This window comes from Melanostigma gelatinosum, assembly GCF_949748355.1.
Source record: "Melanostigma gelatinosum genome assembly, chromosome: 5".
Lineage (NCBI taxonomy): Eukaryota > Metazoa > Chordata > Actinopteri > Perciformes > Zoarcidae > Melanostigma > Melanostigma gelatinosum.
The window spans coordinates 20,660,739-20,673,594 of NC_136638.1; the positions used below are offsets into that span (position 1 = coordinate 20,660,739).

At 42.1% G+C, this 12,856-nt stretch overlaps 4 protein-coding genes across 4 annotated transcripts; 2 read left to right on the top strand and 2 right to left on the bottom strand.

The window, feature by feature from the left end:
• The first annotated feature begins 281 nt into the window (after positions 1-281).
• upf3b (UPF3B regulator of nonsense mediated mRNA decay) lies at positions 282-3,777 on the top strand. Its single transcript, XM_079269162.1, has 10 exons — positions 282-494; positions 759-865; positions 949-1,055; positions 1,138-1,236; positions 1,484-1,594; positions 1,703-1,746; positions 1,846-2,034; positions 2,125-2,282; positions 2,374-2,689; positions 2,770-3,777. The coding sequence occupies exons 1-10, from the start codon at positions 384-386 to the stop codon at positions 2,935-2,937; spliced, it is 1,410 nt and encodes a 469-aa protein (XP_079125288.1). The 5' UTR covers positions 282-383; the 3' UTR covers positions 2,938-3,777.
• A 1,266-nt stretch (positions 3,778-5,043) lies between these two features.
• Positions 5,044-6,665, top strand: rpl39 (ribosomal protein L39). The gene is made up of 3 exons (XM_079268314.1): positions 5,044-5,097; positions 5,426-5,529; positions 6,446-6,665. The coding sequence occupies exons 1-3, from the start codon at positions 5,095-5,097 to the stop codon at positions 6,492-6,494; spliced, it is 156 nt and encodes a 51-aa protein (XP_079124440.1). The 5' UTR covers positions 5,044-5,094; the 3' UTR covers positions 6,495-6,665.
• Positions 6,666-7,415: 750 nt separating this feature from the next.
• On the bottom strand, positions 7,416-8,518 carry sowahd (sosondowah ankyrin repeat domain family d). The gene has a single exon (XM_079269084.1). It carries the CDS (start codon positions 8,486-8,488, stop codon positions 7,499-7,501), a length of 990 nt encoding a protein of 329 aa, XP_079125210.1. The 5' UTR covers positions 8,489-8,518; the 3' UTR covers positions 7,416-7,498.
• A 684-nt stretch (positions 8,519-9,202) lies between these two features.
• On the bottom strand, positions 9,203-11,981 carry pttg1 (PTTG1 regulator of sister chromatid separation, securin). Its single transcript, XM_079268699.1, has 6 exons — positions 11,923-11,981; positions 11,202-11,294; positions 10,989-11,119; positions 10,796-10,877; positions 9,920-10,081; positions 9,203-9,347 (listed from the first exon to the last, which is right to left on the bottom strand). Exons 2-6 carry the CDS (start codon positions 11,287-11,289, stop codon positions 9,265-9,267), a joined length of 546 nt encoding a protein of 181 aa, XP_079124825.1. The 5' UTR covers positions 11,290-11,294; positions 11,923-11,981; the 3' UTR covers positions 9,203-9,264.
• Positions 11,982-12,856: the final 875 nt, after the last annotated feature.

Consider the following 12,856-nt stretch of genomic DNA (forward strand, 5'->3'; position numbering starts at 1 on the left):
AACAAAATAAACTTCTCAAAATGTGAACTTGCCAGCTTTTATTCTGAAAGGAATCCGACAAAAGGAAGCGTTTTCTTTGACTGAACGGCCGTTCTTTTTTAAATAGAATGGAAACGAAAACAAAAAACCCATTTCAGTCAAATTGACAGAACGCAGACAAAAACAAATGGACAAAACGAAATACATTTAATTATAATTTCAAATTCACAGTACACGCTTGTTTTTCCTCACAGCGCCCCCACCTGGTTGTAACACCAAACTGCAGGCCCAACCACCAGAGAGGAAGTTAACGGTTGCTACTAGCAGGCTAACTTGCTAAAAAAAGTAAACAAGTCTGTGGAATGAGATGAAATACAACCGCGGATTGAAGTAGCTGTTCAACTATGAAGGAAGACAAGGAAAACGCTCGGCCGAAGGAGCGAAGATTGGAAATAAAGTGTGAAGATGGAGAAAAGACGGACAGGTTGAAGGAAAAGAAAGAGGCCATGACAAAGGTAAAACGAGCTAGCTAGGTTAGCTACAGCTGCTACGCGTCAGTTATGGATACTTATAGTTTAATTAAATAACAGCATGCTTTTAACTAGCGTTGCTTTGTTGGATATAACACGCATTGTCCACTATTACTTTATATTACGAGTTAGGCAAATTGTAATTTGACTAAACTTCAAGTTAATGTTCTCTCTGTTCTCTTTTCCTCAGTCTGATTGCTATTCCTTATGTGATAGTATGTTTAACTGGCAATATTATTTTATTTAAAGATTGTGATCAGACGGTTACCACCAAGTCTGACCAAGGAAGAGCTGGAGGAGCAGTTACAACCTCTCCCAGAGGTGGACTACTTTGAGTTTTTCTCCAATGACGCCAGGTGAGTTGATATAAAAACGTCCCATCATTTAAAAAGGATATCAGTGACTCTAAAAGTCTAACATCAGTGTTCTGTCCTTTCAGCCTCTATCCTCACCTCTTTGCAAGGGCCTACATCAATTTTAAGAATCAAGAGGATATAGTTCTCTTCAGAGATCGATTTGATGGATACATGTTCATTGACAGCAGAGGTATGAAGAGCGCACATTTACAGCTAGATACACAAACTGCAGGATATCAGACAAGGCTTCATGCTTTGTTTGTTTTTAACAGGGCAGGAGTATCCTGCCGTCGTGGAGTTTGCACCTTTTCAAAAGACTGCCAAGAAAAGAAGTAAGAAAAAGGATGCAAAATGTGGAACAATTGATGAAGGTAAAGACATTTACTGCTTTAGGTTATGTTACGATAAAAAAAGAGAGATTTTGTAATGTTTGTATGTGTGTTCATTTAATATCTAATATATTTTGTGTTTCAGAAAAAAAAATCGCCTTAAATAGCGAGTAGTTGTCTTGGTTAATATTGTGTCAAAAGACCATTTGCACCATATTAACCTACAGAGAAGCAATCTTACCAGAAGCAGCAACATATTATCATTTGTATGTTGTATATTTTCTTTCAGATCCTGATTACAAGAAGTTTCTTGATATTTACAACGGTGATGACGACAAGATGGCATCAACACCAGAGACACTGTTGGAAGAGATTGAGTTAAAATCAAAGGAGCTTATAGGTAGGTGAACAGTCTCCAGAAAGTGCACCTGAGACATTGTATACATTCTATAAGAGACATACTGCTGGATGGATGAATTCAAACATACTTTTGTTTTCTCTCGTCAAGCTAAAAAAACAACTCCTCTGCTTGACTTCTTGAAGAATAAACAGGTAAGTAAAGTACTGTGGCACAACAGGTTGGTGTACTAGTTGCAGTTGTTAAGTTGCATGGTTAATGCTGGTCTCATGCCTTGTTTTAATGCTGATCAGAGAATCAGGGAGGAAAAGAAAGAAGAGAGAAGAAGGAGGGAGCTCGATCGCAAGCGCCTGCGTGACGAGGAGCGTCGCAAGTGGAGGGAGGATGAGAGAAGGAAGCGCAAAGACACAGACAAGATGAAGAGATATGAGAAACCTCTGGAGAAAGACAAGGACCAAGTGAAAGAAGAACCAAAGATCAAGGTGTGTGCTGCGTTGGATTGAAGCAATTTAATACGGTGTGAAATCTCCCAATACCTCCTTATGATTTTGTCTTTAATTTCAAATATGTAGCTCCTGAAGAAGCCAGACAGAGGGGAGGATGCTGATTCTGAGAAGCCCAAGGAAAAGGCCAAGAAACCAGACAGGCCGAATAAAGAGGACAGATCCATGGGGGGTGCCGATCATAAGAGGCGTCAACACATTGAAAACAAGGAGGATCGAGGAAGGAAGTTAGTTGCTTCAGTAGTTTTTTTTAAAGTACCGGTACATGTTTCACGTTGAACAGATTACTTAAACCTAACGTGTGCTTCACACACACAGAGTTGACGAAGAGGGCAGGAAGGAGTTCAGGGAGCGTGACCCAGAGCGCGACCGAGAACGGGAGAGGGAGCGGCTGCAGAGAGAGAAGGAGCGCATCAGGCGACAGGACGAGAATCGGCGGAGGAGGAGAGACCGTCAGGACGGAGAGCACTCGGGCCGGAAGAGGGAGGAGGAGGTTAAGAAAGACAAAGAGCGGGCCAAGGAGAAGAAAAAGGGTGACAACGTTGGAGACTCTACTCACTCTGAGAGGACAGAAAGGCTGACCAAAGACTACAAGAAGGACGAGAGTAGTAAAAGAGAGCGTCTACGGAATAAGGTAATTACTTGCGCCTCTCAAATCAAATCATATTTGCAAAAATCTTTCGTATTTCTAAGAGCATCGTTTCTTTACGTCAGGACCGGCCTGCAATTCAGCTGTACCAGCCAGGGACCAGAAGCCGCAATCGAGGAGGAGGTGGAGGTGGTGGAGGAGGAGGTGGAGGAGGAGGAGGAGCGGAATCCAACTCTGCCGACAGAAAGCCAGATACCGAGACCGAGAAAGTGGCCGACAAAGGAGAGGATTGAGCAGATCTCTACTTTATGGCATTTTAAGTGTGGTGAGGAGAGGGGAGACAGGCCTGTGAGGCTCAGAGCAGCAGCGTGGCGCCTCAGGGCGACACACACTGCAGTTCAAGCAGGGCTGCATCCGGCTCTCCCGGTCTGGGAGGCAGGGATGTGATGGTGGAGCTTCTTGGGGCCTGAATGTGACCCTCTTTAGTTGTATTTGTTAGGAAAGGTAACCGGAACCTTCGGCTTACAGTTTGGCTGTAGGGCACATTCGTCGAAGCCAAAGCTTTCTTGGACCACGTAAACTCAAAGTGACCTTGCTTCAGTGTTGTGCACACTGCAAACATTGGCTTTCACCATGTTAATCCATATCACAATTTACCAATTACTCAATATGTCAATATTGCCGAGCTCATGAATATTGTTTCTTCACTGTCATGAATGGTATTTTTGTTGTGGCATTGACGTGTTCAGTTTGAAGTGTAAACATGGAAATCTTACTCCTGTCCAGGAAGTGAGACAATCTAAATTTATGTGCAGAACTTTTAATTTACTCTTTTCATGGTCAGCAGCTGTAAAATAGTCTTGTAGACTCAAGCATAGAGTCTGTATGTAACCTGGTTTGGGATCATGTGTTTTGTTCCTACATTCATACAGTGATGGAGAGGAAACAGCCATTTCAGACTAGACTGCCATGTGACAGCCATGCCTGCATGCAAGCTTCAACCAGTGGCCTTCCTAACTTTTCTAAACTGAATCTCCTCTTCAACATGAATGTGTGTCGCACTAAACTGAATACAGCATGAGAACACATCACTGCTGCTGATGCTTGTATACCATAGCCACTTTTGACTGGAAATAAAAGAGGTCTTTGCTTAAGTGTACATATCCTTTTTTTTGTTCAGTATTAAAATACCCCCAAAAAACAAGTTCAGTATAGTTTTTTGAAGTTAGGGACTTTTGATGGATTTATTCATAACACTGCAGTAGTTCAGTTATGTTCACCTATTCCTCTACTAAACTAGACTGGGTAGAGCTAATTAATGCTGAGACCAGAGAGCTGAGATGTGAGTGGAGCTGGGCCTGGATAAAGGTGGAAGTCTGAACAGACGTGAAGGGAGAGCAGTACAGCTACCTGCTGTCACAGTATTTTAAATACATTGATAAGGCAGGGTATGTTAAATACAGCCTCTGATCCAAGGAGATGAACTACAGTAACAAGGGCTCACATGCCCTTTTGTCACACTGCCAGACACTGTTCACTGTAATGACACAGCCAGTGTACTTCCAGTCCCAACAGTCCCACGTGCAGTTGCTCCCGAGAACCCTGAAGTAATGAGTGTTAAGGTGCCTGTATCTTCATTTCAGCGGGTTGCTAATGCAGAGGTGTGTATAGATCACAGCTATTATTTTACTCTTGATAAGCTACTTTAGAGTAGATTATCATTTTAATTTAAATAATTGAACTGGATTGAATGCATATGAATGTCTCTATGGATTTTGTCTGAATAAAGGTTAATAATAATATTGATTGGAAAAAAGGCTAACTACCCAGCTGTTCAACCAGAGCTGAAATACTGATTAATAATTGACGAATACATTTTTTTTTTGTTGCTTGAAGTAAATGTCTTATTACTTAATTTTCTTCTCAGAGTACACCAGAATGCTACATTTTAAAGCTCATTTAGAATAACAATTTTCCCGGGCAACAAAGTTATATTATTGTATGCATTAAACAGAGGTTTAATACTGTAGCAGATTGAGGCGGAACCAATTGTAACTACTTTAAATATCGTTGAGTATTCCCATTAATAGCTACGTATCTTTTTTTTATGAGCTTTTTATTCGTTTTGTGTGTAAAAATCTTGATATGCAAAGTAACTAAATCCGACGTGTAAGAGAGTAAACATCGCAACATATCCCTTCAGTAGTATGAGTATAAAGTAGCAGCACAAATAGAAATACCCAAGAATAGTACACATGGCTCAGAATTGTATATAAGTACACACATCGTGCCTCAAAGTACCAAGATGCATGGCAACACACCCTCCACCAGGCGTCGCTGTGTGTGTGACGTGGAGCCTGTTCGGTGGACGCTTATTGGATAAAACCGCCAACGTCACGTCCTTCTCTCTCTTCGGCCGACGCCATAGTCGGGAAAGGACTGTGGACAAAATGGTAAATACAAAATCTTTAAACATCCACGTCTGCACCCCCTGTAAACCTGCTACGTTATATTGTGTGATTGATAAACATCTTAATGGTACCTCACAAATCCGTATGTTGTCTTAAAATATGGAAGATGAGCATATTAAAGCTGCTCAAAGATGCTAGCCGGTACCCACTCTACGCATGTAACTTCCTTCATAGACGTTAGCTGCTAGCTTGTTCACTAACACTTTTAAAGTGCTTTGAATAGACTCGTTTGTGGTCGCAGATGTTTAACATTGGCTATAACTATTGTGGGCAGACGTGGTGTTAATGGTGTTCTTTGTTGTGTTTCTAGTCGTCTCACAAGACTTTCAGGATCAAGCGCTTCCTCGCTAAGAAGCAGAAACAGAACAGGCCCATTCCTCAGTGGATCAGAATGAAAACTGGAAACAAGATCAGGTGAGTTTGTTGTGTGTAACATGAACAAGTGAAGCTGCCCCGTCGAGGAAAGCATGCAGTCTGTACATGTGGGTCCACTTACCTCATACCAATGCACTTTACTAGCGCTAGCTAACTAGCCTACCATGTAATCTTAAACACATTTTTACAGGAGTAATGCAGTCACTGAGATATGAATGAGGGGCTGAAACTGACATCTCTGCAGACTTTAAGTGTTTTGCAAGAATTTCTTACTCAAGTTACTCTTCTACGAGAGGTTAATGCATGTTTTAATGGTCCTCTAGTACAGTTTCATTGTTGAGCTCTCAGCTCTCTACGTTATCAGTAAGTGCAGAGATGCGTGACTCGCTAATGCAGAGACGAAACGGGAGCTTCATGTTGTGTAAAGCAGGTCTGCAATTGCAGCACTTCATGTCTGTAGAGTGTTGTCATTAATCCTGCTGAGAGCATCTTTCTGCTACACAGCTGCTATTCCTGCTCACCGTGGTGGTGGTGATGAGGAAGCTCTGTAGCTGAACATTTCACTGTTTGACCTAAAGTTGCTGATGTGTCCGCTAAATGGCTCTGCTGGAGGACTTCCATGGTGTTGGTGGTTTCTAAAATGACTGGTCTGGAAGGATTCCCATAATGGGTTTAGTTCCAGTGAAAAGAGATCATGCGGGAAACTGTTTTTTCAAAGGAGTTTGGGTGGTTAGTAACCAGATTTCAAGAAAAGAATCTGATTGTTGTGTTGACTTAAGTGGTTCACTGTATATCACACAGGATGTTAGTTTAGGGCCTCTGAAATAAGCGCAGCTTCGACAGAATTTGCATAGTTTCAATTGAACCCATGAACCTGCCCTTCATTTTACTAGGTGTTGCATTTGAATAAAATGTTCTCTCCTTATAAGTTTGCATAAATGCTGTTTGATTTCAGGTACAACTCCAAGAGGAGACACTGGAGGAGGACCAAGCTCGGCCTGTAAACGTGAGGGTCCCTGGATCCCCGTGTCCCTCCATCCCAACATCTGCCAGGACCTCCAGCTGCTGGGCCTGACCCTGAGGAGGGAGCCGTGTTATCTGGAGCAGCATTTGTTTTGTACAAATACTCTGGTTATGGTCTTGTTTGACAATAAAAGATCTGTGATCAAACTTGATATGAGCTGTTCTGCCTTTATTTTATTGTCTATTTACAGGGAGTGTTTCTCTGAGGTAAACTAAACATCACAGGGTAATGCTGACACAGCGCAGCTGACGCGAGCACTCTGAAGGGGATTCACTCTCTTGACCACACAGCAAATACTTTGGAATTGCTGTTTCATGAGATTGTGGTTATTTCTAGTTTGGCCAGAATCTGACCTGTGGCTTTGTTGCTCCTACCAAAGACAGTACTGCTATTCATCATGAAATGTTTACCTTGGTGCCAAAACTGAGCAGACTGTTTGCCAGGTCAGCAATATCCAACATTTATATTGTTTACATAAGCAGAACTGAGTCGGAAGAAAATGTCACGAAAAAGCTCAGTATATGTAATGTGTGTTATTTAAGAGTGCAAAATATGTACTTTACAGCTCTAAAAACATTCCTTTCCAAGAGTCTCAAACATCCAAAATGAATGGATTATTTGTGAAATGGGGCTTTGGCTTTCCTTAAAATGTATATTTGACTGCCCAAGTCATAGACTCTTGATCTTTGAACGGTTTCATGTGAAGGATTTAAGAGTGTCACGTAATGTATTTAACAAGACTATCATCCCTTTTGTTCACTGAAAATCTGCATTTTATTCAGTTATTTCCATGCTTGGTGAGCCCCAAAAACGTCCCTCTCTTAAAACATGTAGCAAATTCTGCAAGTACAGCTGGAATTTCTGTCAACTTGTTTTCGAGCATTTTGCAGAAAAAAAGCTGGGCTGTTCACTTTTTTTTTTAAAGAAATATAACCCAATACGCACCAGTGAACTGCATGAGATAATGCACATGTTTGAAGTCATTCAGCTTTTGTTTCCAAGAAATGAAAACGAGGGTAGCAGCTTACTTATAAACCCAAACCTCGAGCTGCCACCTCTCCGAGTCCGGTCAAAGGAGATCACCGCCTCCATCTCTCGGTGATCGACCTCATCATATGCGGTCAAGTTCGTTGCACCAGCGCAGTTGTTGTTCACGTTTTGTTTGCCATTTTGCGCACACCCGCAGCTGTGCTCGTCATCCCAGGTCCCCAGCAGCTCCCTCATCTCCAGCGGGGCGTCTCCCTTCAGATACTGCCAGGCTCTCCTCCCATTGTAGTCCATGGCGTCAACGTCGGCGCTGAACGCCCCCACCAGCAGCTTGATGACCATGTAGTGCCCGTGCATGCTGGCGACGTGCAGCGGGGTGAGCCCGCCGCTGCCCCGCGCGTTCACATTCATGGGGATCCCCGCACTTTCTGCGTACCGCAAAAGTTTGAGCAGAGTCTCGTCCTGTCCTCTCTTGGCCAGCCAGTGCAGCACAGAGTACCCGCTGACGAAATCCTTCCTGGTCAACAGATAGGGGTCCTCGGAGATGAACTCCAGGATGGTGTCGTAGTTTCCCTCCACGGAGGACAGCATCCACGCGTGCTCCATCGGATACAGAGCCCAGCCCGCGTCCTGCTCGGCGGACACGCTGAGAGTCTGTGACAGCACGCTGCTAAACCCGCTGTGTGACGGATTGCTCAGGAGCAGCTCTTTCATGTGCTTTTTACGCATAGCGAGCGTGAGCGACTCTCGCGCCGGAGCCTCCCTCTGAAGATCCCCCGCAGCGGAGCTGTCAGCGACCTCCAGCTGCCTCTGCAGCCTCGACCTACGCTGGAAAGCACTGGGCATGACCGGTATGCCATACCTCGAGAGTCGCTCCACAACGGCGCCCTGTCCGCTCGTCCTGCCGCCGTGGGCGTCGGTGTCACCGACCGCTGGTTCGGATCCAGTTGGGTCGCAGCCATCATCATCCGATCTGCTCTCATACATGCTGCTCGGCTCCCTGCGCGATGAGTTCAAGGCTACTTCCTTTATTTAGACAACACCCCGAAGACTTCAGTGTCAAATTATAAACTGGAAACGGGGTCCCTTCACTTCACTCCTTCCCTGCGTCATGGGAGGAAAGTCTATTTTAATATACACACACACATACGGAAGTTTTAATGTGCGAAATGCACACGTATGCAACTTTAAACGTCGTTACTGCAAATATACCAAGTTCCTCATTTTGCAACGAAAAGCTACGTTTGAAATGGAAGACATTATCCCAAAACCCCTTAAATACTAATTATACTCTCGTCTGTACTAATTATACTCTCGTCTGTACTCAGTTTCTGCCACACCGACGTTACTCACCTGTTCTGTGTCCAAAGCGCATACGGACGTGCTCAGCGCACACTTGACTCTCCGGTTTCGATCATTAACCATTAAACTCCTTTAACATCAGGAGAAAATTGATGTATAATTATTTAACGTTTTCTTAAACAACTGAGCTATAGATTCAAGCAAATATCCTCGTTTCCTTTACAAGAGGAACTGAGACAAAGTTCATTCTAATCTCAGGCAAATCTAACAGCGAGAATCCGTCACATGTGACCACTGATGGACTTCAAAGCAGGAAGTCAGTACAGTGTATACTCCCCATAGCCTGTCACAGCATATCACTCATTATATAAAACCAAAGCAAATGAAATAGATAGCAGGGACAGATAAAACAATCTTTATTTCAGTAAAAACGTCATAATAAAAAAAACATGCATCAACATTCAGTCTGTAAAAGGTTCTGGAGGAAGTTCAACAGTCAGCTCATCGAGTGTTTGCAGAAAGGCGTCCAGCTCTGAGCAATGATCTGTAGAGAGGCGATACAGTGAAGTTAATGATACAGCAGGTTAATGATACTCGTCATCTGGAGCGGGAGCTACAGCTGCCAAACAATCGTTGCTTCTTATTTAGTGATAGATGTTGCTTAAACCACATGTTTTATTTTTTTGGATACATTATCCGGATCAAAAATGTAAACAAACTATTAGATTAAAACGCGGCATGGTTTAATACTAATTAAATTATTGTAATGTGGGTGACCTAAACATATAAACCTCACAATACTTTAGTGGTGTTGGGCAATGATATACACAGCACCATAAATTGGATTTGCAAGTAGTCATATTTTACCATCACTTAATGAGTGTTCACTGGTTCTTTTATTATTTATTTAATGCAAATTTGATGAATACGCCAAAACCGAAATCTCATCTGGTTACTTCTTCCATAAACTTTTAGTCACAATAATAGATGACATGAAATTACATATTCTGCAATAGGACTTTATCCACCCTGTGCTTCATTGAAATATTACTTGATCATAGACTAAGAGCCCAAACAATAAGTGTGACACAGTCCTAATTGAACTGAAGTTAATACCTGAACGTTTTGGCATCTTTACAGGCGACTGGTTTGGGAGTGGAGCAAACATTTCCAGGTCGTCCTCACACAGACGGGGAGCTGGTGGGAAACAGGCCAGTCCATGCAGAGCAAAGCCCCCGAGAGGAATCAGATCCTCGGGTACGCTGTACTTCTCAAACTCTGGAAGGAGTCAGAAAACCAGTTAGCATTTTTGCACTTCCTGTTCCCTCGTCTCAAAGTCAATTGTGTTGCCTGAAATAAAGTCTGGCAAAAACTACTTTTTGTTCCATGATATAAAATATGTCAGTAGATACCCCTCTCTGGAATCTTAGCTAAATTAGAGTAAAGTGGAATAGTCCACCTTTACAGCCTTGTTGTGTATACTCTGTCATGGCGTCGTTAGTTTGTAGCCTAACGTTAGCTTTGTACATCTGGAGATAGCATTTACACTTCAAAAATCATAAAGTAATGTTCATTTGTGAAGAATATCTTGCAGAACAAAACATGCAATTACCACAACCTTGTGTTTGCCACAGAGCTCTTTTTCAGCAATAAGCCACAATCCAACAGTAAAATCACTTTGTCTTTTTGACATGGAACCAGTGTGATGCTAACTCCAGCGGTTGGCCTACAAAATTAAATCCCTGCAGCTCTCTGTGGGTTGAGTCCGGAGGGAATAAACCTTTAATGGCCTCATGGACTTCCTGATTGAGCAGCATTTTACATTAACTACCTATACCTGAACTGTGATCTTATAACTGATGGTACAAATATGTATTATTCTATAAATTCTGCCTTAAAATGCTGTTAACAATTCTTAATTCATGATCTTTGGTAGCACCAGAAGGAAAAGGTTCAACTGAGAACTGTCACTACTGACTGCATCAGTGTTACCTAGAGGGTCATAAGGGATGAACTTCTCAATTTCTGGGTATTCCTCCACTTTGAGCAGAGAAGCTTGTTTGACTTTCGTTTCCTGTGGGAAACATAATATATATTAGTACATGAATAGTTTGGAGGTACAGAGAAAATCTGTCCCATTATGCCCCGACATTACTTTTAGATTGTAACTCTAATTTATTCCAACCTGTGGCTTTAACGTCTCTTGTGTGTTGACGACAGGGGTTGAGATTTTTTTGTTGACAGCGCCAAAAGCCTTACGACCAAATGCCAGAGGAGTGTGGAAGGTTTTGGCATTCATAGGAGATAAGAGTCTCTCTAGTGGGGCGGAAAGTAAAAGGTTAACTGACAAATATTACTGCGAGAAGAAAAATAGAAACTGCACAAGGTTGTCATTTACCTGGAGCAGACTGGAGGCGCTGACGCATCTTCAGATTAGGTGGATGAAGACCTGCGTTCTCTCGCTCTGCAAAGTTTATGTTGGCCATTGTATCTGAAAACACAATATGATGTCAGCTACTGGAACGCATTAGAAGTCATCACTATGGAAGAGACTTTTCCGTGGCAGGAATTTTGACTCTTCTAAAATGTTAGCAGGAAGATCAATTAACGAAATAATTGTTTAATCCCAAAAGGTTCCAAAATCATCAAAGCATTACAATGAGTTCTCGCATTTTTGTCTTCTTCTGGAAAACCATCTTTGCAGTGGATCAGGTGAAGTCAGCCACTATGGCTGTTAGCCAACCAGCCTTTACTTAACGTAGCATCCGACACTAAACAAAGTGCACTGCTTATAATAGACAATCTGGCAGAGTTACAGCACTTAATAGCTGCAGCTTTCATGAATGAATGACACTGATCCTCCTCAAACTCGCTCCTTTTCCTCCGTTTTTAGTTTTGTTAACACTTCCACGTCACTCTGCTGTCTTGTTGCACGTTCCCTCTTATGAGTAACTGAATTAACGTTATCTTGACGAACGTTTCACTAAACGTTAGCTAAATTAGCTCGCCTACGTTAGCTACGTCTTAGTTAGTACAACGTACATGTAACGTGACGTTATTAGCTCAAAGTGCTAAATGCAACAGTAACTTTGACACACTGGTGTGAGCCTTAACGTTACCTCGGTCAACGCTGCTACTAAACGCTGTTGGTTGCTCCTTCACTCTCGTATCACACGGTTGTTATGATCTGAAACTTAATTTGCAGACGACCGCGGCTCCTTTTTAAATTCACTGCCTTCGTCCTATTGGTCGCTGAAGCAAAGAGGACTTGAATGGGCGTTTCCAGCTAAATATTTCACACCAGAGCCGTATAATAAGAGTCACGTAATCTCCGTTCACTCCAATGGACCATTTTTACATCAATGGCGGATCATAGATCAATTGACTGTAAAACAATCAAAAATAGTAAATCTCAACTCATTTGCGGATCCATACCCATATATATATATATTTATATGTGTATACTACACAACTTTAGAATAAAATATGTCAACAAGGCAGGTAACTCTAGCTGTTACACTTACTAATCCTCAAATATTAGTATATTTTATTAAACATGTATGCCACTAAATACATTCGTTCCTCGATATTAATACTGTAAATACTAATCATCAAAAATCGCAGTTCTCTCTCTCTCTCGCTCTCTTTTCAACCGATATCTACCAAATATCTAGTATTCAAGTTGCCTGCCAAGTACTTCCTGGAACATCTGAAGTCTAAGTGAATCACGTGACGATCAAGCGTTTTTGAACCGTTGACGCGACTCTCCCTTGATACGGCTCTAATTTACAATAACGTCCCATGACTAAAATACAGTATAAAGTATTTAGGAATTTAGTCCGTGTAGTTTATCTAACGTTACTGTGAAAGACATTTCTATTCAGAGATGCACATTTTGACAAATCAGTCCTACTTCTGCAACGGCTCAAACATATCCTATATGTGTTTAGGACTGCACTTAAAACGATGAAGTTGTATCAAGACTTAATGTTTCTTCTGAATTGAATCATCTTCCTTTGTAATTTTCATTGACTGGTCTTCCAAGTTTGCACT